Consider the following 24,785-nt stretch of genomic DNA (forward strand, 5'->3'; position numbering starts at 1 on the left):
AGTAGGCTTGACTATTATTTTGTCTGAAATATAATGTGAAAGATTCTCTGTGACTCACAACTTATAGTAAAGGCCAAAACTGCAGACTGGATTTTAAGAATTTGATCGTGTCTGATTAAAAAAGAAGAAGAATGTTCTTTCCTTCATTTTATCCACATTCTGTGTAAGATTTTTTAGGGTGCACCACATGGATCCTTGAGTTTTTATGTGAAATTTAGATGTCGTAACTGACATGCCAGTAGTTTTTATGTTCGTATTCAACTTCAAATGTAATGTCAAATATGCAAATACACTCATTATTTCAATCCGTGAACCAAGTAGAACCAAACTGTCTCAGCACCTCACCAACAAGCTACAAACAGAAAACTTTAAAACTGAGCTCACAGTTAGTGACACACACATGCACAAAGGGCGAGTTTGACTATTTTCAGCTTAAATATGTCAAATTAAGACAATAATAAGGAAACTTTAAAACAATTCCAAGTGAAACCAGTTCTATTTATGAATAGCAACAGAATGTCCATAGATTGACATTTCCAGTGTCATATTTAGAACCACCAGACTATACTTCCTACCACTGTCCACGTACCACAGTTTGAGAACCGCTGTGCTACTCCATTAAAAAAGCAAATGCGCAATCTCTTGATACCCCTATCAAACAGCCACAACCACACAAAAAGAAAGAAATAACTTAATTACAACATCAATTCCACATAAGAAAGAAATGAAAGTGAACCTTCATCCCCATGCCAGAGTTGGATGACACTGATTAGCTGTTAAGTTTCCAATAAAAGGTCAGAATCCTCTCATCTCCAAGCCACACTGACAGTTTGTTTACACCTTAAAAAGATACCAGTCGGGAAAAAAAAAGAGACCAATTCACTCAACACAACACCCTTTAATTATAGCTCATTAAAAACGTCATAAAGAGAGTAAATGAGAGATGATTTCATTGGGAAAAGACCGTAGGACAGATGAATAGAAAATAACTTCATTCAGGCGTAATGTCTCACCATCTAATCCACTTTCATCTTTACCGCTGGCTTGCTACTGCAAGTTGAGAAGAAGTTTGGGAAGCCAAAGCGCTTCTCTCTGTCAAATCCAGACACACAACTTGATGGGTAACTCATTATTCTTCTTAAAGCAACCCAAGAACTCTGTGCAAGAGCGGGACGAACTACGACTGTGAGTCCAAAAAGTGTGAGAGACACTGGTAAGCAACTTTGGAAACGCACAGAAACAAATCTCCCTGTTACAAAAAGGATTTGACGTGACTTGAAAGTGTATGCCAACTACATTTACCTGTGCAAGCACAATTTTACAGTAAACCTCTGTGCTGCAGCCAGTCAGCAGAATGACATCAGCCATAATGGTGGTGGCTGTCACCTCTCCACATCTATCTGTCAACAAGCTTTCACTGTGTGGATGTGTGTGTGTGTGCCAAGATTCCCAAGGCCTTAGCTAAACGAAGAGGTGTGTGTGTGTGTGTGTGTGTGCGGGCAAACCTGGTTTAAAGAAAAAGGGGCTGTCAAGCAGTGGAGATGTGCTGATGCCGCTGTGGGGCAGAGCAGCACATCGAAGTCTTCCTCTCATCAGGTTACACACAATGAGCCCAAATATAATCCTACTTGCTTAAAGATACACACACACACACACACACACACACACACACACACACACACACACACACACACACACACACACACACACACACACACACACACACACACACACACACACACACACACACACACACACACACACACACACACACACACACACACACACACACACACACACACACACACACACACACACACACACACACAGGGAGAAAAGTAAATGCACAGGGAGAAAAGTAAATGCAGAAATGTGTGCATGTGTGTCTTCGGGGTCTATCTTTGCGTCTCAAGCACTTGGCTTGGTGTTAAATAAAACGATACAGGCTTCCTTCAGGCCAACCTTCAGACTCATTAAACATCTGCCAACACACCCGTGAAATGTATGTACTGCCTGTCAATCACACCGCAGTGGTACATGTAGCGTCAAGTCACATCTACACCCTTAAAAATCCCATTAAGCACCGTTTGTGCCGCATTATTAGACTATTCAGAGTAATAGGTCTTCATCTTCCTCAGGCTGTTTCCAGACCTGTAGTCTCGTTCCTTATCTCAGACAGACACAGATCTTTACACCGCCGACTGAAAGGTGGTATATAACCAAGTGGTAAAGTGGTACATGTACTACTACAGCTGTTTGAGGTAATGTCTGTTCAGCAATTACACTAACAGAAACACACCAGCTTTTTTTTAGGGGTTTATTTACCAGAGGGTGAAAAGGTCACGTTCTAGGTCACAACTGACAATTTCCAAGTTGTTAAATAGGTATTTTGCAATTTCCATAACCAGTTGAAGTTTAAGATTGTGCTGGGTTGACTACAATGAAAATATATGTATGAAGGATATAACAAATAAGGATATTTCTAGTTTAAATGACTTACTCACAGACAGAATTAGAATAGAGCAGAATCAAAAGCGCGAAAAAGGAATGGAACGGGTCAGAAACCTGATAAACAACCTGACTGTGTGTGTGTGTGTGCCATGAATCCGCCCTGACAGCTGCTTCCACTCACAGCTCCTTCACACATACACACACACACACACACACACACCACAATCAGGTTTTATCACAATCTCCACGCGCTTATTACATTACTCAAAAAGCATAATTCATGCACGCTGCAGATGGGGAAAATAATATACATTTGGTGGTCTGCCACGTCAAAACACTGACAGACTTTGGGCTCGATGGTTTTGGCGAAGGGGAACCACTAATGTGCCTCCTTACCACCCCGGCCCCTCCTCCACCTCCACCTCCCACCAACCAAATCACATTTTAATGAGGTTTACCAGCCAGACCGGAGCAGAGGGACTCTTTAGTGTAATTTCCAGAATTTGGGGTCCAGTGGAAAAGAAAAAAAAAAAGCCAAACATAAATCAAGATGTCTGGATAAACTTGTGTGGGTGACGCTGTGCAGGGCAGGCGGGCTGAGTTAAGCGTGTTAGGGAACACGGAGCAGACGCAGCCGTTCAGACTGCAGTGCAGACCAGATTTAATTGAAGTCATGAACGTAAATAAATCAAGCGTTGACAGATCCTGGAGGAGGCACGGGCGGACATTATGGTCGCATTAAGGGCCATTAGCAGGGCTGGGGTCAGCTTTGAGGGACGCACTTTAGTTCATAAGGGCAAGTGTGTGTCGGTGGAATTACACACCTTAAGATGCCATTCCTACTTATTTTTAGGGACAAAAGTAGATTTGTATTGGTTTCCTAGACTTAGGTTGCGATCAGGATTGCAGCTTCAATCCGTAGCAAGTCTGTTTGGTGCTTTGACTCACGATAAAATGTACGGCAGGCTCAAAGTTTACATGTCAATCTATACATTGAACACTTCCAACTATTAGAATTGAGCAATTTAGTGAATTTGTGGTTCCATATAAGCAGCGTTAGTGGACTGCTTCTTTAAGTCTCCGTTTGGCTCTTAAATCGTCTCAGCTTCCTCTGCTTTCCAGCCCATTGTGTCATTTTTTCCTTTCAGATGATCCCTTCAATGACTTCCTGCCTTTCTTCTTGAGTACAGGGATCTAATTTGCCCCGTTTCCTGGTTATAGCTTTGTTTTAAAGTAATATTTTAACCAGATATCTATTCCGTAAGCAAGGTCTACATATCAGATGTAATGGTTTCAATCCTTCTAATCTCCCCCATCAACCAACAGCACCGGCACGTCCCATACTGAGACCATTACTCCCATCAACCCACCCATGCTCTGGAACAAACAAATACGATGAGGTTATACCAAACATATGGATTTCACTAAGTCATATGTGGTCCAATCGTAATGTCCTTCAGTTCTTTTTTTGTTTATTGCCATTAAAAAGCTTCACAGTCACAGTCTCTCCTCGTCGCAGAACATCAGACAGCCATTAAAGCTTCTGGCAAGCATGACGTCCATTTCATCACAGGAAGAGACATCAGATTAGCATTTTGGGAGCATAAAAACAAAGGGTTACAAAGTGCAAAACATACGTACACAACATCACAAAGACGACTTGTGACAGATAAAAGAACTCTATAGAACTATAACTATGAGGCGGGCGTCTACAGATGTGTGTGCAGAATGGAAATGTGGAAGGGACGTGTGTGTGTGTGTGTGTGTGTGTGTGTGTGTGTGTGTGTGTGTGTGTGTGTGTGTGTGTGTGTGTGTGTGTGTGTGTGTGTGTGTGTGTGTGTGTGTGTGTGTGTGTGTGTGTGTGTGTGTTATTGGAGGTTGTGGAGGATGGAGCGCAGGTTGAGCCGGAGGAAGCTGTGCGTGCGCTCGGTGTTGTGATAAAGCTCCTGGATGTGGAGGTGGAGGGAGCATGACTCAAACAGACGACGGTTTGTCCTGAAAGAAATACAACAGATGAAATAAATGTGAAAAAGAAAATCAAAGAAGATTAAAATATACTGGCTGAGAGTCTTTACCTGAAACATATTCTGTAGTGTCAGAAGTCCACAGTTTTGAATGAGGCAATGACAGGATGAGCAGGCATGGACGCATTTATGCCCATTACAAGGTTGATGTGCCGATCGTGTGTGTGTGTGTGTGTGTGTGTGTGTGTGTGTGTGTGTGTGTGTGTGTGTGTGTGTGTGTGTGTGTGTGTGTGTGTGTGTGTGTGTGTGTGTGTGTGTGTGTGTGTGTGTGTGTGTGTGTGTGTGTGTGTGTGTGTGTGTGTGTGTGTGTGTGTGTGTGTGTGTGTGTGTGTGTACCTGATGTTGGAAAGTTTCTGGAGAAGGATGGAGAGCTTTTCCAGCGATGGCAGCTCCAAGCGAGAGTTCTTCAGGAGCTGCGAGGCCGTGCGGAAAAATTCCTCACAGCTGCACGCCTCCAGAAAGGGCGTCAGATAGCCTGCAAGCACACACACACACGGCAATGATGAGAGCTCATTCTGTGTACATTCGCTGGTAGCAAAACTGTGGGATAATGTTGGCTTTCTGTAAAGATAGATACTCTTTCCCACACAGAGAGGAATAAGATGTATAATCTATGTTTTTCTCTGTTTTGGATTATGGAGATAAAGTCTCTGGTCAAGCTGCTGCCACCACAATGAAACCGCTACATGCCATTTACCACTCAGCACTGAGGTCTATCACAAGAGCTAAGAGACACACACCACTGCGTCCGGCATGCTATGGTCGGCTGAACCACTTCAGCAACAAGATGTGACTCATCCCCTCTTTACTGGAGTACGGACCAGGTACTTGCTTATGTCAATCTGTTGTGAAACTGTAAGAACGGCCTTCAGTCTCAATGAATAAACTACAAAGTGCCTGAAATTTGCCTGACATCAGAGATTTGAAAATTTGATTGTAGTTATTGAAGCACTTTTGTTATTTATCTTTTATTTTAGAATCTGTTTCTTTGAGTTGAAATGCAGTTGCGTGCATAATTTTGCTTTTCGTTTTGATATATTGTGCCAGCCTTTCCAGATTTGCGTTGGAATGAGAACTCCGCGCACACAGCACGACCCCAAGGGAGCATCAAAACGCACGTACACACGTACACACATTGCACATAAAGTGAACGATCAAACGGGACACAGATGCTGGTCAGAATGATTTTCTGTCAGTTAACTCTGACCTTCGCTACATCAAACCGTAAACTCACACAGGAAGATGAAACGGGGAGAAGGAATAAAGCATCAGACCGCACAGATGGGAGCGGCATGGTTTTCTTTTCGGTCAATAAAGGCGAAATGTGGATCGTATGAAGTCCCAAAATGAGTCAGTTCCTCGTAAATAAACATTTGTTTTTGCTAAAGACACATTCTGGTTCCTAGAAAAAAAACTAGATCTCTGCTCTACTAAACCAAGAATAAACCAAGCTAATATGACTGATGGTCAGAGGTGCTACATGATGAAAGGCTTTAATATCTTTTTTACTTTTTAATATCTGGTGTCATTTTTAAATTTCTACATCTGCGCTTTTCACCACCCCCCCCCCCCCCCCCCCCCCCCCCCCCCACACACACACACGATGGAGCAGGAAGGACAAAAAGAACGCATGTCCACGTGTACACACATTTTGAAGGTAATAGGGCCATATGTATCCTTCGATGTAAATCAGGGAGTTTGACAGATAGCATACACACAGTACCAGACACTGTTACTTTGTGTGTGTGTGTGTGTGTGTGTGTGCATTGATTTTCCATTATTGTAGTTTTCATACAGTGTGTTGTGCAACCTGTATGTGCCTGCATTTTATCCATCACATTTAGTTGCCAAGTTAGTGCAGTTGGCCTGCGTATGTGTGTGTGTTTGGTAGCAGACCTTTTGGTTTTGTTGGCGACCTTTAGGTGTAAGCCCCCCCCCTCCCGCCTCTCCTCATTACCGCTTGCAAAATACAATTATTAGCAACTCGTAAGAGACATGCAATTCCCGAGAAGCACATACAACTGTACACACACACACACACACACACCATCATGGCCCCCGTGGCCTCTGGCGTGCAGCTCTGTTGTATATCAGCAAGCTGCAGTCCTGAGTGAGACGGCTCATGCTTCCTCACAACCTTCTGAAAACTCCAGTCTTTTTCGTTTTCATCCTTCCGTAGAACGGCCGCGGGAGTAACGGACGTCCAAAGTCTTTTAACCACAGTTTGAAATCCCATTGTTGACCCCACCACCCATGCCTCCTGGATGACTGATGTGAGCTAGAGCAAACCATTACGTCTCACATGTGGGTTTCATAGAAGCCGTATCACAGGAGGTGCTGCAGTAAATCAAGGTAAACAGTCAGAGCAGAGGCAGCCTGTAAATCTAAGAGGAGCCATCGCTACGGCTTTCAAGGATGAAGGTTCGAAATTAGAGACAACATTCTTTCTACTCTTTATGATTAACCAGCGTCACCTCATTTTTGACATGTGTGTGTGCGAACGTGTCTTGTAGCACGTGCCAACTTACGAGACTGTTCCGTGAGCTGCATCAGAATGTCTACCAGTGTGTGCGGCGCTCCTCGGCCAGCCCGAAGCACGGACAGGATGGCACACACTCCGCCGTAGTGGACGAACAGGCCTCGGCTCTCCTCGCACGCCAGGTCAGCGTGCAGGCTGCCCACAGCCTGGGCCAGCACGTCGGCTACAGACGACAAGAGAGTACATTCACATTTTACAACCTTGCACAACCTTAAAGAGCAAATATCAGAGCTGTAGTGATAGACATGGTTGTGTGACACCTAATACCCTCAGAGATTTAGATAGTTAACTTGTTCAATGATAAGAAACTCTTCCATCCGTCTTCATCTTATTCCCTCTATGCCACGTATTCATTCCTTTCCCTCCACTACCACTGCCGTACTCCAGGCTACCTGTAATGCCTTTACCTCCATTCTCAGAACCAACTCTCAATCTCAATCTGCTACCCAAACACATTTTGACTGTCGTGTGATCCATCTCAGCTGTAAGTTGGGTTGAAAAAGTGCTTTTCAGAAGTCTAACTGGAATGGATCTATGCCACCTGACTTGGAATAAAAGCTTTCTTTCTGCGCTGGAAGAAAGAATGGTACCTATGACTTATAGAAGCCCGGTGCCTATACGGAGAACACATATCTCTCCATTATGCTCAATATGGCTTCATGTCAATCCAAAGAGGGGGAGAGAGCCACACTGGCAAACAGGGTGGAAGATAAAAGTGCGTTGAGACTTGCTGAGGCAGCCCTGCAGGGATGGGAGCAGATGGAAGGACATTCATCAGTCCTGACTTTCATACGCTGTGGCAGTTTGGATCGACTGCACCCACTGGGTGTGCAAGGGCTTACAGGGGCAAAACTTGGATTCAGCTTAAAGATTTCCTGCATGTTTATGAGGTAAAAGCGAGTGTGTGTGTGTGTGTGTGTGTGTGTGTGTGTGTGTGTGCCATGATAATCTGACGAAATACAGTGGAAACCTTCTCTCAGCACAGTTTGACTGCACAACAACACAGCAGGTTTCTAATGTACATTTAGAAAACTGCTGCGTACTCTAATTTGCAGTAACATCTAATGATTTAAATGAATCTGGAATAATACTGCCGATAGTAGAGCTTTGTAATAGGGCCTTGTTGTCTCTGTGGTCTCACACCTGCACAGGTCTGGTGCTGCACTGTGGAAGGTGATAAGTGATAATTACGGACACAATGCTGACATTTTCGGGGTCTGGCTGGCTGCTGCTCAGTGATTGCCCAATCCAAACTGAAATTAAGGCTGCCGTGGTAACAATGACAATGCAACGTTTTGTGCTTTTAATTCATACGTCATGGGTGTCAGTGTGCCAGCGTAATCTGAATAACACTCTTCTTTCCTTTTTCCTTCCTTCCTTGTTTCACCATCAGCCAGAGGGCCTTCTTCCTCCTGTGATCTTTTCCCTTTGAAATCACATCCTGGCATCGTCACCGAGCGGCAGAGTGCACACTGAATATCTTTTTGTTCGGTATACAATATAGTTTATCCTTTTCTGAATATTGTCTCGATCAGTAAAAGTGTATTTCTGCTATTTCGAATGTTCCCTGCTGTCTACAAACGCCATCAGGAGGGGCGGGAATTCAGAATGTTTGAGAAAAATCTAAGATTGAAGTTTCAAAAGATCTGAGAGGTTTTGTAACTGCTTCAAAGTTGCAACATTTGCTGAGTTAACTTTTCTGATGTTACAAAACTTCAAAACTTGCATTTTCTGCATATTGGCTCATTTTTGGAAACTTAACACACAACTCCTGCTGAGATTCAGATCTTTCCAGCTTTAAAACTCTCAAGAAAAGGGACAATAATATACAAACTGGATGGAATATGGACAGATGGATGAAAATTATACTACACTTGTGTGGAATCATTTACAAATGCATCTGTTTACACTTTGCAGCTATTATGCCCAAGATAAATTATGTATGCGATATAAAGAATGTGTGTGGGGGAAGGCGTTACTACCTTGGGTGACAGTGCGGAGGAGGATGAGGCTGGAGAGGATGCGTGTGGGAGGACATGGGCTGCGGTAAAGGGGCCACGTTCTGAAGGGACCGCCACGGACAGTGCAGGAGTCCGGCGGGTCCAGATGTTGGGGTGCGCTGGACCGGGCCGGGGCCTTTGATACTTCCTCTCCTATGCGCCGCAGAGTGGCAGACAGAGCCACATGCTGACAACACAACACAAATACAAAGCTGTCAGAGAGAAGAATGTCTCCATCAGCTCCTTCAGGACCGCCGCAGGAAGTCTAGATTAACAATAAAGTGGAAATTTGTATTTATTAGCAGGCATTTGTCATGGTATATAACTTTATACTTTAATTTTGGGCTCAGGATCGGTTCCCAGAACAATCTTCAGTGAGCCCTCCATACTCCTCTCCAAACACAAACACACCATGAGACCACCAACCCCAACTAGAGCTTGTGTACATCCATAATGGAGGAAGTTTACCACATCCCTATCAAAGCCACAGACACAGGGACTCACTGTTTCCATGTCTCTGCTCTGTCCTACCAGATAGGCAGTCAGGGGACTTTACATAATCACACTTCTCATGTGAACACAAGATGGAACTCGACAGGACCTCCGTGCCACAAAGACGGCTGCGCTGCAAAAGGGAGATGTAGCGATAAAGTGGATATCCCCCAAATGGAGTGGATGTGCGCCTCTGTCTATGTTTTGTGGAATATGTTTGGTTTGTGTTGTGATAGTGGCCCGGCGGCCTGTCGGTTTGGATCATTCATCACAGGAAACAAAGGAAGCTGCAGGCCTCAAAATGAATTTACTGTTGTCACATTTTGTTTTGGAGCGTCGTCTCTCAACTCTGCGTGCAGTCATTTCGTTTCAGTTCTGATTATGGATAAAAAGGGATGGATGCACAAAAACAACTTTCAGGATCAACAGCATATGAGGAGGGACGAATCACTTCTGCTTGATTTGGTGACACTGAGACACAGAGACTTCTGATTTGCACGTTCGCTAAGATTACGTGTCGTACGATTACTCGCAGGTCCCATGAAACAGCTCGGCTTTATAATTCATGGATTATCTTATTGGATTTAATATATCATTTAAATGAAAAAAAAAAAACAGCTATTTTACAGGAAAAGGATGACTTGTGTATATTCGTAAAAATTAATCTATGACATATTTGCTCAGGTTGAATCATAGTAGAGATTAAGGCCCTGCAACAAAACTCAGGGTTCATTTTCCAAGATGTTTCAATAACAAACTGTGTTGGAGACCAAATGTCTGTAGTGTAATAGCGAGCAGATAAGGAAGGGAAAGGGGATTGCCGAAGGACTGAAAATACTGTAAATACATCACGACATTTGCAAATATAGAACAATTCAGATGTCGAAAGGAAAGACAGAAGCTCCATAGTCCATCATTCTCCATATTTCTATTTCTCTTTTTTGTGAACATTCAACATCTGATTTATAAAACGTCATTATCTATCAAACTACTATGAACATCAGATGAAGCATTCCTACATGGCATCCTGATATTCTGTCCAGCTCTCCTTATCCATGTCTTTCTTGGACGTGCCAACTATTGTACGGTCAGAGATGAAGATGTTGGGAGGGATGGTGGAGAATCTTAAACTGTTCCACCTGCCCTCTTAAACCCTCTGCTGGGTACATCGGTGTCTATCCTATAATGTCTATCACCGATAGTTGGGTGAACTGAACTGAACTGTTGTGACACGCTTGGCACCAAGCTTGGCATTTTCAAACAACTGTTTCATTAACTTGACTAACGGTTGACCGATTAGGTGATTGTTCAGGTCTCAAAAAGCGCCTCAATCTACTTTCAGTCTGTATTGCGATATAGCAAAGTACAGTACACAAGGTTTGGTTTGATTAGTTTTTGCTTATGTCTTTGCTTGCACATTATGTATGCATACATGTACAGTATACTGTATGTGCATGTGCTTCTCTCTGAGGATCACTGTTTGCCTTAGTAGGAAATAAAGTTTTGGCTTATTGCTAAAACTGGTATGTTTGCTAAATAGTACAAAATCTGTGTGTCTAGAAGATTATCATCATCATCATCATCAGTCCAGTTTACCCAGAGAAAGCATCATCTCATGTAATGTGGTCTTTACCTGCATGGTGTTGTCCATGTGTCTCAAAGTGCAGTGGGTGAGCCTGAGGAGGCTGAGGATGAGGTCAGGTTCTGCTGAAGGAGCACGATGAAGCTGATCTGCTAACAATGGCAGCGCCTGAGGAATCAAGAACATTTAGTATTTATTGCAGTATCTATTGCAGCTCACTTGAAATTATGATCGGGATACCAAAACAAATGTAAAAACTGGCAACGCGAGAGATACTGTTGAGATACTATTGTGGCAGCTTCAGACGGTATTGACAACATTTCCGTGTAATTGTTATAGCGCCACCATCTGGTCGACTGATGTTTCTGTTTAAGGATAAGAAGTGAGAACAAATGTGCATAAAATGTGATTCACCCGCTGAGCAGCTTGTGAGTGTAAACGGATCGGAGCCAGAGAGAAGCAACTGTGTAGGTGCTACCTTAAGGCATCTCTCGTTGAGCGAGACCACCGAGGGCAGACAGGGGCCGAGACCTTTTCTTTCGTCTCCAGCTGCCGTGCAGAAGGTATGTCCATCAAGAACCCAGTCCAGGAGCAGAGCCAAAAGCTTTGGCGTTGTGGGACCTGAGCTGGACTGAGGGCTGAGCTAAAACAGAACAGCAACAGAACAAATCAGCACTTGGCTTCATTAGAGGATGAATCCACAGCCATCAAGAGTGAGAAGAAGCATTCAGAAACAAGCCATGACAGCAGGGTGGACATGCACCCAACAATCATCCTTGAAATAATCCACTAAGTTTAGCGTGATGATAATTAATTCATTTGCAACAGCAACGGCACAATCACAGACTAGGAATTAACATGACAGCTGGAAGAGTGTGTGGTTTGTGGAGAGTGAGTGTTGTACTAATGTTTCCAGCATGGTGTGCAAAAATGTGTGCGCGTGTGCGTGTGCGTGTCAGGAGAGAGAGAGAGAGAGAGAGAGCGCGACCAGGCTTCCAAATGACGCGCATGGCGTCTTTGTAACAAACACATTAAAACTAAATGAGCCAATGTAGACCTAATTAGAGTAAATCCCACTGATTGGTATAACAGTCAACCACAAAACAAACATAAACCATACGTGAACACACACACATACTGTACACACAAAGAGCTGCTGAGGTACCTTGGTGCTGGGTTTTCCAGAGGCAGCATTTGTCTCTAGTTTGGAAGGTTTGGTAGACTGGGAGCTCTTCACGCACGCTTTCTGGAGGCCTTTCACTGCCAAGCTGTGCTCATGTTTCCTCTGCAGGAAGTGAATGAATATGACATCTTTAATGCTCATTTCCACACTGGGTCCAGTTTTTCTCAATCTGAATCTGCCTCTGAGCTGTGCGATACCTGTGCATCCTGCTTTCCTCATTAAAGCCATGGAAACACATCAGAAGGGAAACGCAACCAATGCATGAAACCCCCTGACTGTGGCTTACAGAGGGAGTACCTGTGCTTTATCTGATGTGATGTTACCTGCAGGTTGTCGAGTCGAGCCTGCAGTCTCTTGGACTGATTCTCCAGCTTCTTATTCTGCTCGCTGATCACACTTAACTGTTGTGAAAAAAAAACAGTGCCACGTCAGCCGTCTGTGAAACATTCCTCATTTGGTTTTATTCAACAAACATACATGTAAGCCTGTCTTTGCTCATCTTTAGAATAGACATGCCTTGTGTTTCTGAGCACAGGAGGCTTCAGTCAATAGCATCACACAGCAATTGGGAAATACCATAGCGCCCTCTTGTGGTTACATAAGGTAAGTGCTGGCTGTTGCCCCCAGAAATGAGAGATTAGTAGACTGTCCTCAACTTTATTTTTGATCATTTTCATGTAGTTTGGAAAGTGACTTTTGCGAACCAACACGTGTATACTCGCCTGTGTCTTCATGGCATCATTCAGCTCCTTCATGGTCTCAAAGCTGGACTTCAGCCTCCTGTTCTCCTTGCTCTTGTCTCGAAGCAGATCCTGCAGCTGGCTCACTTCATGCTGGTGTTTCTGGTGATACAGATGTAAACACATTGTTTTCATCAGAATGAGACTTTATTCATGAGGACCTTGAGTGTACAGACACATAATGAAAATGCAACCCCCCCACTAACAATCCTCAGCATGTTTCTGCAAGAACATTACACATGGTTGAGTTTATTACAAATGTGATGTAGCACAATGAGTGTCCATGCTGAACAAAAACGGATGAATGGGGTTCGGAACTATCTAAATAAAAATTATCTTTTTAGGTGAGATATGAGAGGATTTTACATTTAGTTTATGGATCAGTGCATCCAAGAGCTCAACGTTTAAGGGTGGAAAGGAAGCATAGAGGAAACGTGCTACATTAAAGACACGATACCAAGTGTTTAATGTGACAGGATGAACTGTGTGTGAGCGTGTGCGAGACCTCTTCTACAGCCAGTATGCGCCCATGGAGAACATCCTCCACCTTGGCCAGCCTGTCAAGAGGCTTCTCCTGCTGCTCCAGCCTCCTCTCTCGCTCCTGCAGCTCCTTCTCCCACTGCTGCTGGCTTAATCGCTCTGCCTGCTCTCACACAAACGCGCGCACACAGTATTACTTTGTGTGCTCCGTGCATTCAATCTGGAGTTACTGGTGGATAGCACAGATGGCCTCAAAACAATGCATAATGTGAATTATACTCCCATAATAAACCAGTTTGGCTCATCAGGTTTCACATAAAATTTAAACAAACTCCCCAATACATAATTATGCGTCTACCACAGTGATTTAGTCATTCCTATCAGAATAAATGTAGTTTTTCTCAACATTCTTTTTTAGTTTATCGTTATATCACATTTAACATCCATTTCTGTGGTTACAATGACACAATGTACTCATCTGATTAGAACAAATAGAGATGAGAAGATGGCAGCTATACCAAACTGTCTTGGACATTACCGTGGCTCTGCTCTTACTTTTAGCTGCTCATAAATGGTCGTCATCTCCCGGTAAACCTTAGCTAGAAATGAGGGAGAGGAGGGATAGGAGTCGTAGCGTTGGCGACCACACTGTGCGTTCCTGTTCGCATCACTTTCCCAAGAGCCTGGGCTGCCATTCAGACAGGAGGGCAAGGTTACATCTGGAGAAATAAGAGAGTGGTAAAGTGCTGAAGAGAGTCTGAAAAAAAGCAAAATGGCAACAGCAAGTACTATGTGTACTACAGTTTGTTTAGGTGTGAAAAACTTCATCACAGAGACAAATTAAATGAACGATTTGCTGCCAGACGCTCCGTTTTCAGCGGGACACGACATCAAACACACACCTGTTTCTGTACACAGCACCTGGGAGTCATGGAGGGGCAGAGCTGTGCAGTCCCCACTCAGGTTCTCATCGCTGCCACACAGGCTACGACCGCCGACCAAGCTAAAAGGGAAGTGTTTGTGTTTATGACGCGTGTTCCTGTTTTCCTAATTCTAATATAGATCAGATACTCACCGGTCAGGAGGGTTGATAACAGCTTTAAGCAGCTCATGTAAGGATTTGTTGTAGTATTTCATCTCTTTGCTTGGATTTCGATTGGATCTGGAGGCCAGGATGGTCCTTGGTACTACTATAAAACACACATACATACATTATGTTTGAGTCTTTCCCATGATTGTGAAGCCTACTGAACCAGATGGAGACAATTTAAAGGCTCAGGAAACCTTCACAGGTGATTTGAGTTAATGAGCTGATTAGAGTGTGACACCCTGAGTCTACAATATTGAACTTTTTCACAATATTCTAATTTTCTGAGGTACTGAATTTGGGGTTTTCATGAGCTGCAAGACATAATCCTCAACATTAAAACAAATAAAGGCTTGCAATATTTCATATTATGTGTAATGAATCTATAATATGTAAGAGTTTCACCTTTTGAATTGCTGACATAAATTAACGTTTCCACAATATTCTAATGTATTGAGCTGCACATGTATGTGATCTGATTCTAATCAACATTTAAGAAGAATTTTGTTGATTACTTAGACATAACGTACAAAACAGCATAGAGTTTATGTGAGGGCACAAATGAGTGACTTGGTAAACACACTTACCAGCACAAGTTTCCCGAGTGTTTTCCTCTGAAGATAGCAACTATACGACGTACAAAAAGAAAAGAACTTCAGTGAAACCATTTGTTACCACTAACAAATCAAAATGTATGTTTTATAAACAAGTCAACACATTTACAACGCTAAAAGGACTCGTTCAGTCTCCATTCAGCTACTTTGAACACGGGAACGACACACAAGTTAGCAAACATATTAGCAAGCGTCGCGAAACTGAAGTTTTCCAGAAAACGCTAAATAGACAGAAAAGTGAATTTAAAGTACTTAAAATTGAACCTTTTTCCTCCTCTGGATATATTTCTGCTTCAGCCTCTCGACCGCAATGTCGGCGTCTTTATGTTTGTGGTTCATTCTGACGCTTTGACTCAAAGACGTAAAAAGACGTTAAGAACACGAGTTGCTTTGTTGCCACTCGACGTGAATCATGTTGAATCCTGAGCCATCTTGTTTCTGATGCTAAAGTTGTCTCGGGTACAGTCCGTCGTGTTTGTGTTTCTGACCGTGGAAACCAAATCCAAACTTTGGCGGATGTACGGCTAGCAAGTCACGTGACCTAAAGATTTAAAGGCGCAGTACACCCAACAAATATCATTTCCATTCCTTGGAGGTCTGACTGAGAAATCCAGAGTGGACAGTTGTGGACATCCACAGACTTTAGAAAGAACAAAAGCCACCAAAATAAATATTATTATTATTATTATTCAAGTATAAAGTGTCTGATACAAACATGTCCGCAGTCTCAGCTCACGTTGTCCTGTCTGCACGTGTTATACCATTATGGACTCATGAGTGACTTTGATTCAGAGGAAAACTAGGAAGAGAAGGAAGGTGATAATTCAAAAGTAGATACAAAGCAGCCAACTCAAACCAAACTCCCTCAGATGGAGATGAGTGAGCCACATTCATGCCACATCAGTCTTTGAATGAAGTGTCTTTAGCTGTCACTCTGTTCCCTGAGGCAGTTACCTGAAACCGTAGCTACGGATCTAGAGGTCTTCTTTCCTGCAGGGGTTGTAAAGTTTGCACTGATGTGTGCAGTTGACTGGTCGCAGCAGCTGGAGACATTGGTGGACTGGTATTCAGTCTCAGTTTTCCTCAAATGAATCCAGGTGAATGCAAATGGAGCGTTAATTATAGTTATTAAAGGGAACAGATGGTTTGCTTTTAAAATGCATTTGTGACATTGAAAACCTAATTCAAAAGTGGTGTGACTCAAATGATGGGGGTGAAGTGTTTCTCATGCAGCCTTTAAGGCCCAGAGAACCAGCTTTTAAACATCTAGGAAGATTATATATTAATTGTTCGGAGCTTCTACTCATCGCAGTTGAAACGCGTCATGAATATCTGATGTTTAGTAAAATCTGCACAGCCTACGGAAGGTCACAAAGTTTACAGGAGGGTGTAGTAAAAACCAGTATACTCCCACCAGGATTTGAACCCGGTACTTCCATCTGGGGGGATGAATGTGTTGCCATATTACACCATAGGAGTTTGAGGTTGCTATGCACCCTGCAGTGGAGACATGACAGGCTAGCATTATCATTTTGAAATTTGACAATAGGAAAATTCAACAAACATGAACCCAAAACGCCATTGTATCATTGCAGTTACAGGAGCATGTACAGCGGCTGCCACTCCAGCCTTAGCAAAGAGAGAACACACGGGCTCTTGTGTATGGAAAACAGTATAGAAAATTAAAAACCCAGAACATCCTCCAAATAACCAGCACCAGCAGCGTTCGGTTCCTACCTGTTGCTGTCGTCTTGTTGTGGGAAACAAACAGACAGACAGCCTTTCAGGTGAACTTTATTGGCCTGGGTTAAACCATGACTGATTGAAGGCGGGGGGACATTTCTAAATTTGAGTGACATGTTTTGAGAATGTTCAAATTAATACTTAGATTAATCGTTTGCTTCATATGAAGATGATGTAAGAGCTTTAGACTGAGTTTTATTAATGACTACGCTTTGTCTGAATTGAGTTCTGTAGTTTTCATTCATTGCACTTTCATCAAGTGGCCGGTAGATGTCAGTGTTTTATCAGTTGGCTTGCTTCGCCCCTGCCCCGCCAGTCTACCCGATTAACGCGGTGCCAACAGCTAAATCCTCCTGCACGTCTCCTTTTCTCATATCAGGAGACCGCTACTGATGTGACTGACTCCCTGTTCTCATTTAACCTGTGTGTTTACCAGAGGTGCTTCATTTAATGATCACAGCGAGAAAGTCTGCCCCGGTGCCATAGGAGAGAAATAATTTAATTAATTTAATTTAAATACATTTTACTGCACATTTGAAGGAAATATTCTGGTGAGCCATGATAAGCATATATTAGAAAGAAAAATATGCTCAATGTATATCCATTTAACAACAACAACATCATGGAATATTATTATTATTATTATTATTATTATTATTATTATTATTATTATTATTATTATTATTGCTCGGGTGATTATTGTAATCACTGAAGCAATTCTAGTGGAATGAAATGGGGCCATTATGATGACATCGCTGGAAATAAAAAAACACCATAAATAATGGAAAAGTGCCTATAAAATCACTACTGAGTAACACCGACACACTCTGAGGAGCAAAGGAGATAATAGGAATATGAGTCTTTCTTGATGTCTTCTGATTAACCCATCTGCTGTCTGAGCTCTTCTCTAACCCAGTCCAACACATCCCATATAATCATTATGCAGTACAAAGTTTTCTCTACATTTGAAGGGTCTACAGCAAAGCTTTAAGATAAATGCCCTCTCTTTCTGTTTGGATAATTAGCAGCCTTTGCCATTAATACACATTCTCATGATTCAGTCACGGTGTCCCTGCAGGGTTTCCTTGACATTGAGAGAAATTAGCCTGCAAGCAGACCAACACTGATCTTCATGAGAGAGCTATTTGCTTTGTCCACTTTGTATGGAAATGACTGTTCTGATATGTTAATTGGTCATATACTGTGGATGGACACATTTTGAGCCATTCAATACATTTTTGCCAAAAGGAGACAGTGTTGTACCGTCATTCTTTCTGTGTGTGTGTGTGTGTGTGTGTGTGTGTGTGTGTGTGTGTGTGTGTGTGTGTGTGTGTGTGTGTGTGTGTGTGTGTGTGTGAGTGAATAAGAGAGAAGGAGCAAAAAGAGAGACAGCGAGAGGGATGTATCGTCAGATTTAAGGTCAGACATCACGTCTAATGTCAAGTGTGAGGTCATTGGCTACAGGCTATGGTGATACACACCTGAACACACCAGTCTGTTGCTGTGCACACTGATGACACTGCACTACCCACACTACAGATTTAAAGGGAAGATTTTTCTTCAACTGCACAGTTAAGATGGTTTTTCACTTTGATATTTGACAAATCCCACCCACAGAAAATAACATAAAATAAGATGATTAGATCAGATTATCAGTGAGCTGCTAAACATTTGAGGAGCAATTCTTGCCTTTATTGTTGCAGAGGAAACACAGACCCCCGAGGTCCCTGATTGCAGCTGAAATTATTTGGGTTGTGTGTGTTTGTGTGTAAAGTGTATTTGTGTGTAGCAGCTGATATGGACACACAGAGACAGAGCAGACACTCTGCAGGGACGTGGCCGGCAGTTATCATTTGCACCTTCTGTTGTCTGACAAACGCAACAAATACATATGAGCTCACTCAGTGAGCCTGGAGGATACAACTAACAAAAGCAATCAAGTCCCATCATTGAATTAGTAACATATTGCTATGTTCTTTTGGAAAACCAATTATCTCCCGTCTCATGATACAAAGCCATGCACAAACACATGCAACACACACACGCTCAATTAAAGTGGTGATGGCAGTGCTCTGCTGTGAAAATGATTGCTTTTCAATTGGCACGACTCTTTGAGTCCACAGAGCAGTATTATGTATGCTAATAGAGGCTGTAAAGACGGATCTGGGGTTCAGGAGGGGCCCCGAGCAATTACACTGCCTCAGAGCCAGGACAAGACCTGCCATCCCTGGCCAGAGGAAGCCCCCACACTGAGGCTTTTATGGGCTTTTTCATATTAAATAAAGTAACAAAATATATTTTTTGAAACATTGCGATAAGCCTATAAAAATCTAAGGCCCTAATGGCTACCTTAGGATTAGACTCATATATAAATTGGCCAGCATTTGAAGCCAATAATGACCTTTGATTAAAAACTGTCCTAAGTTTATGATTCTTCATGTTTGTTCTCCTTTTCGCCGTTGGTCAAAGGTCAGGGGTCATTTAGGAGCAGAAGCCCAGCTAACAGGCACTTTGGCAGACTGAACAGTGGATGTGAGATCAGCAACTGCCTTAACTGTAATAAATATACAGTATGGTGCACATTTGACTCAGTTTGTTAAGTTATACACAGACTTTATTAAGACTGTGCACTATCAACTAAAGCTATAGTCGCTATACTTCGTAATACGAATTGATCTGTACAGTCCAAACTACCAATTTCATCCGCTTTACTAAGGATTGATCCTCACATTAACTCCTACTGTTTAAGAGGCTGTAATAGCTTTGTCAGGTTAAATTTATTAGATTCATTTCTGCATATTTAATTGACACATGAATATTTTAATGTTTACCCCTTACGTACTGTACAAGGCCTTTGGGGCTCATGCAAGGTGGAAGGAGGAGTAAAGTAAATCCTCTTCATATGAAGCGTTTGAAAACCATTTTTTTCTAATGGAAATGTATAAAATGTTTTAATTATTTAATGGATTCATAGTTTAATCAGACTGTTAGATGAGTCTAATTATTGTGGTGCTGAAATATAAATGGGAATATAAAAGGGATAGTGATTACGTTAAAGTGGGTTAGAAGAACACTGGATAAATGTGTCAGAGACAATATAACATTATTACACTCTGCTGTGGGAATGTTATGTATTTCACATTAATAGTTGTTTTCACAAACACATTTGGATTGAATGGATTTCTTCTCATGTAACCAAAAGCTAATCACACAGATATCCTGGCGCAGTGTGAGTAAGAATTCAAAGGAGCTTCACCTCACACAGAAACACCAGATATGGCTGGAAGTCAGGAAATGAAGTGAACTAACCTCTTGTAAATTGTGAAGCTGTCATGTTGGCCGTGTCAAAGCCGCCTAATGCCACTGAGCTTCTCTGACATCAGGATGAATTAAGCTGCTGTTAAACGGATGGAAGCCTGAGTCAGCCTCTATAGGAGCTGAATACATTAACACGGAGCCTGACGGTGAATTTTGACCTCAACTCCCACACATACAGCATTCCTCTCTCTCTCTCTCTCTCTCTCTCTCTCTCTCTCTCTCTCTCTCTCTCTCTCTCTCTCTCTCTCTCTCTCTCTCACTGCCTGTGTGTGCGTGTCTGCAAACTGAGGATCTTGTTTTATTTAATATTATTTAATATAATATTTTTCAGCTGAAGCAATTTTCAAGTTATTTCTTCAAAAAAATTGATAATTTTCATGCTTGAAAAACCACCAAAAACAATGAAATGACGAAATTATTTCTCATCTCTAAGTCTCATTTCAACTAGTTTAGTTTAAAGTCTATACTGCCAAACAAATTTTACCTTTACACCTTACACTGCACCATATAAGTTAGTTCCTTAGTCTCACGAGATGTATTTGTGCTGGATAATAGTTGAGCTATCATATAAACATTAACAGGCCTGTATTAACATTCATAAGTAGGTTTACAGTAAAGACTGTAGAATATGTGAGAGAGTGATGATAGTGAGGCAGAAGGACAGACAGTAAGGAGAGGTAGAGACTGTATCTGCCAGAGGACTTTCTTCAATGACCCTGGCGGTGCTGTAATTCCTACAGGGTTGAGTCATCTAGGATGTTTCTGGGTAGTCTCGGAGCCCAGCAGCCCTTTTTTGGGAATGTCATGTTTTAAATGACTCCAATGTCATTTAATTCCTCCTTCTTAAAGTCTGTCTGGAAGTATTGGAATGTGTGTCAGGCTACAGGCCAGACACTGCTGTTTGGAAATAAACTGTCTATCCAATCTGATCTGGCCTCATTCTCAGGGACATGAGAATCCACAACACACTCACACATACATGTGCAATGAGAGATGGGAGGGATTCAAAAGATACACCTTGCCAAAAAACACTCTGTATTTGCATGTATCTCCACTATTACACTCTGGACCACATAGAGACACAACAGAGACACACACACACAAACGCTAATCATGTCATACGAGAGGGAGAGAGAGAGAGAGAGAGAGAGAGAGAGAGAGAGAGGGAGGGAGGCTAAATACTCTGTGTTAATATTATTCCCACTGCGGTGCTGATGAGTCTGTTGGAATGGCTGAGATTGTGCTGCAGGAGGCTCCTGGGAGACTGTGGAGTTAATGGACCGTGTGTGTTCATATTATGGTTTGTGTGTGTACCTGAGGATCTGTGTCTCCTCCACTCCAAGGGAGGACGAGTGGAGGAGCGTGATATAAAATAAGCCACAACCACATAAAAAGAGCCTAATCGTTCCCTAAAGGCAGTGTTAGGAATGTGACAAGAATAACTCAATGTGCCCATTCCCAATAGGAACACTGGCAACCATTTAAAGAGTGAGGATCTCCACTCCTTTATGGCCGCAAGAACAATAGGAAATTCAAGAAAATGGGAAAAAATAAATGGATATTCATTAAATCCCTGCGTCCCTAACATGAAAAGTTAAATGGAAAGCATGTGTGTGCCACGCTTGAGGAAGAGGATGACACACAAACCGTTTTGCTCTGTGTCTTGGCTTCATACACACATGAGAAATGCTGGGAATGGAAAGGCAAAGTCTAACGCAAAGCTTGCACTACATGGGTTGCAAAGTAGTTGATCAAGCTCATCAAGCAACCCTATTTGTACTATATTTGTATGTTGAGAGTCAACCAAGAGGCATATAGCTTTCAGTGTGCCATCAAAAAGACAGAAATGACAAAAACCCCCACTGGTTATTTGATTACATTACCAGAAACCTTGAAAAGAACATACAGTAGAGAGACAAGAGTCAAAATCAGGGTAGAATTGAAAGAAATTCCTGCAATAGTTTATATGAAGACGTTACACCAAATATCTTTGGTTTGTGTTCCTGAAAATGCTCCACCCTCTCTGGAATGTTCTCCAGATATGACACAACCTGGCTGTTCAAAACGGACATCTGATGCTTTTCCAATTCACATGAGCATCTATCTGCAAAACATTTAAGTAATACATTTGTATATGTAAAATAAGTAGGTTTATATTCTCTAAAAATGTAGGCTAACATGTTTCCAGGCAGAACTCTCTGTCTACCAGGGCCCTGCTATCTGATCCATCCCACCTGCAGATGGCGATACACAAACCCTCCAGGCCCACAGCACTCCAACAAATACAGCTGCTCAGGACGCTTTGGTCCCACAAACTATTATCAACCTCCTGTTCATTTTCAAACGTGGCCTTTTTCGTCCACAATCCAGGTCCAGCAATAACAACTAAGAACAAGGAGGCCGTCCCTCCAATCACAGCCTTGCAGATAACCCAATGATTACCACTGTCACTGATGATGCTGCACGAACGACTAAGAACTCCCCATTTGCTCCTCTGGTTACATCAGGACAAAGGGAATAGACAAATAATGTGAACTTCTGTCATGGGGACACTCAGTCTCTCATCAGCTGAGAGACTGACACTGACTTTAACCTTACTTTGGCCCTCCATCTTTCAGGACCCAGTTTATGTAACCAACTTCTTCATGTCCAGTCATACTGACAAAAGGCACAAAAGGCACAAAAGTAACTTCATATGCTTCTAATTCATAGCAGCAGGCAGAGAGAAACACTCAGCTCCAAGGCAGATTTTTCCCTTTCATGCATGTGACCCCTTAAAATGAAGACACTGGCAGGAGTATCTACTGGCTGCTCAGAATAAAACTTTACTGATACTTCATTTTGATATTAAAGAGATACTTTAGCCATGTTACAAAATTGAGGTCACGGACATTGTTTGTTTTGTAAGTTGTAGCATTCTGGACATATTTGGCGTTCACCCTCAAGGTCTGGCAGCCGGTGAAACAAGTCAATCTTACCATTACCATCCAGTTTTTACCTTAGTCATATCATTCACTGATAATGACTTTAAAGGGAAATATTGTACATGTATCATCAAGCCAGTATATATCGGTCTAATTATACTCCAAAATGCCAGTGTAGTGTTACTGCCAAGCCCCTGTTAAGCCCATCAAAGCTCATATAAACACATGAAACACATAACAACACCCTGGCACTGAAAATGCACAGAAACAGCTGTGTGTGTGAGAGAGAGAGGTTGTATGTGTGTGCCTGAGTGTGTGTGTGTGTGTGTATTCTCAATTTGCACATGTGGATACCATACCTATTTAACAGCAATGCTAGCGTGAGAGCTGCATGATTACAGAGAGAATAATGAAGTTTTGACCAACATAATGGTTCACAGTGTTTCTGTGAGATAGACAGAGTGGTGAGAGAGGAGAGATGGAGATTGGGTAAAGAGGGAAGAAAGTATGAGCTCTGGAACAAGCTGCCTGAGGAGAGTATGCCAACAGAATCAATATCATCCCCCATGATTTATTTTTCTGAACTTGCTTTTATTCTGTCTTTGAACTGATTGCTTGCTGGTCCAGTAAACAGTAGCCGCAGCTGGTAAGCAGCTCGAGAGTCCAACCTTTTCCTGCAATTGAAAATACTGATTAATGTGTATGTGTCATCCACGGCCCTAAGTGATCTCTGCTGGGCTGAACTTACAGGGGCTTGGTTCTGGGCTCACTTCATTCATTTATTATTCCTTTCCCTTTGCTATAGAGGTGGTGTTTTCTGTTTGTTTGTGTGTTTGTTTATTCAGAAATGTATGACGCAATTCAGAATCATAAGAAATAGGATTTGTTTCTCTACGCCTACGGGATCAATCGATAGGCCTGAATCCACAATAGCCACCATTATGGAAAACATCTCTTAAAATTGATGATAAAGCGCTGGTTTTGATTGTGATGCTAATGCCATTTCAGGTAGTTTGCTTCTCCAATATGAACATTGTGGGATTTGATAAATGTCAAGGTCAAAAAAGTATTGTTGTCCAGTTGTTTCCTATTGTATTTGAAGGGTTGTGATGAAACGAGGTGAAATCCTAATCGGTGCAACATGAGGCTGCATGAAAAAGTGGCAGCCAAATTGGTCCACTTGAGGAGAGATCTGTAACCTAACAGAGGCTCTATTCTCCTCCAGCTCATTTGCATTTCCCTTGGTGTTAGCAACACTGCTTCACAAACTCTTCCCTTCACGTACACACTCACACACACTCACACACGCACACACTGAGGGGTGTGCGTGGGCCGATAGAAAGGAGAGGAATCCCTGATAAGCCCGTAGCCTGGCGGAGGGCATAGAGAGAGGAATGGCAGCTATGTCGGGCATTCACAACACTGTGTGGTGTCACCAAACAAAGCCTTCCCTTCTCCCGCCTGTCAAAGACACTATTGTGGCGTGAGGAGAGAGCCTTTATATCGCACACACATTCCACACATGCTCCCACACACACACACACACACACACACACACACAGACAGACACACGCACACATGCACGCACGGACAGACAGACAGACAGAC

At 42.5% G+C, this 24,785-nt stretch overlaps 1 protein-coding gene across 1 annotated transcript; it reads right to left on the reverse strand.

Annotated features, from left to right (window-relative positions):
• Nucleotides 1–4,255: 4,255 nt before the first annotated feature.
• ccdc138 (coiled-coil domain containing 138) lies at nucleotides 4,256–15,694 on the reverse strand. The gene is made up of 15 exons (XM_076161982.1): nucleotides 15,457–15,694; nucleotides 15,166–15,205; nucleotides 14,567–14,681; nucleotides 14,394–14,494; nucleotides 14,047–14,210; nucleotides 13,517–13,654; nucleotides 12,994–13,113; nucleotides 12,595–12,672; nucleotides 12,254–12,373; nucleotides 11,567–11,731; nucleotides 11,140–11,256; nucleotides 8,997–9,201; nucleotides 7,004–7,177; nucleotides 4,812–4,950; nucleotides 4,256–4,446 (listed from the first exon to the last, which is right to left on the reverse strand). The coding sequence occupies exons 1-15, from the start codon at nucleotides 15,529–15,531 to the stop codon at nucleotides 4,320–4,322; spliced, it is 1,878 nt and encodes a 625-aa protein (XP_076018097.1). The 5' UTR covers nucleotides 15,532–15,694; the 3' UTR covers nucleotides 4,256–4,319.
• Nucleotides 15,695–24,785: the final 9,091 nt, after the last annotated feature.

Source organism: Genypterus blacodes, unplaced genomic scaffold, assembly GCF_046128005.1.
Source record: "Genypterus blacodes isolate CSIRO-AG114 ecotype Tasmania unplaced genomic scaffold, CSIRO-AGI_Gbla_v1 ptg000118l_1, whole genome shotgun sequence".
Lineage (NCBI taxonomy): Eukaryota > Metazoa > Chordata > Actinopteri > Ophidiiformes > Ophidiidae > Genypterus > Genypterus blacodes.

Bases quoted from the DNA above. Each gene is read 5' to 3' on its own strand.
- ccdc138 (XM_076161982.1), bottom strand. From the start codon at position 15,531: ATGAACCACAAACATAAAGACGCCGACATTGCGGTCGAGAGGCTGAAG. The intron at 14,682-15,165 runs GTAAGTGTGTTT...TGTGTTTTATAG, and splicing joins CACTCGGGAAACTTGTGCTG to TAGTACCAAGGACCATCCTG. The intron at 11,257-11,566 runs GTAGCACCTACA...TTGATTCCTCAG, and splicing joins TCAACGAGAGATGCCTTAAG to GCGCTGCCATTGTTAGCAGA.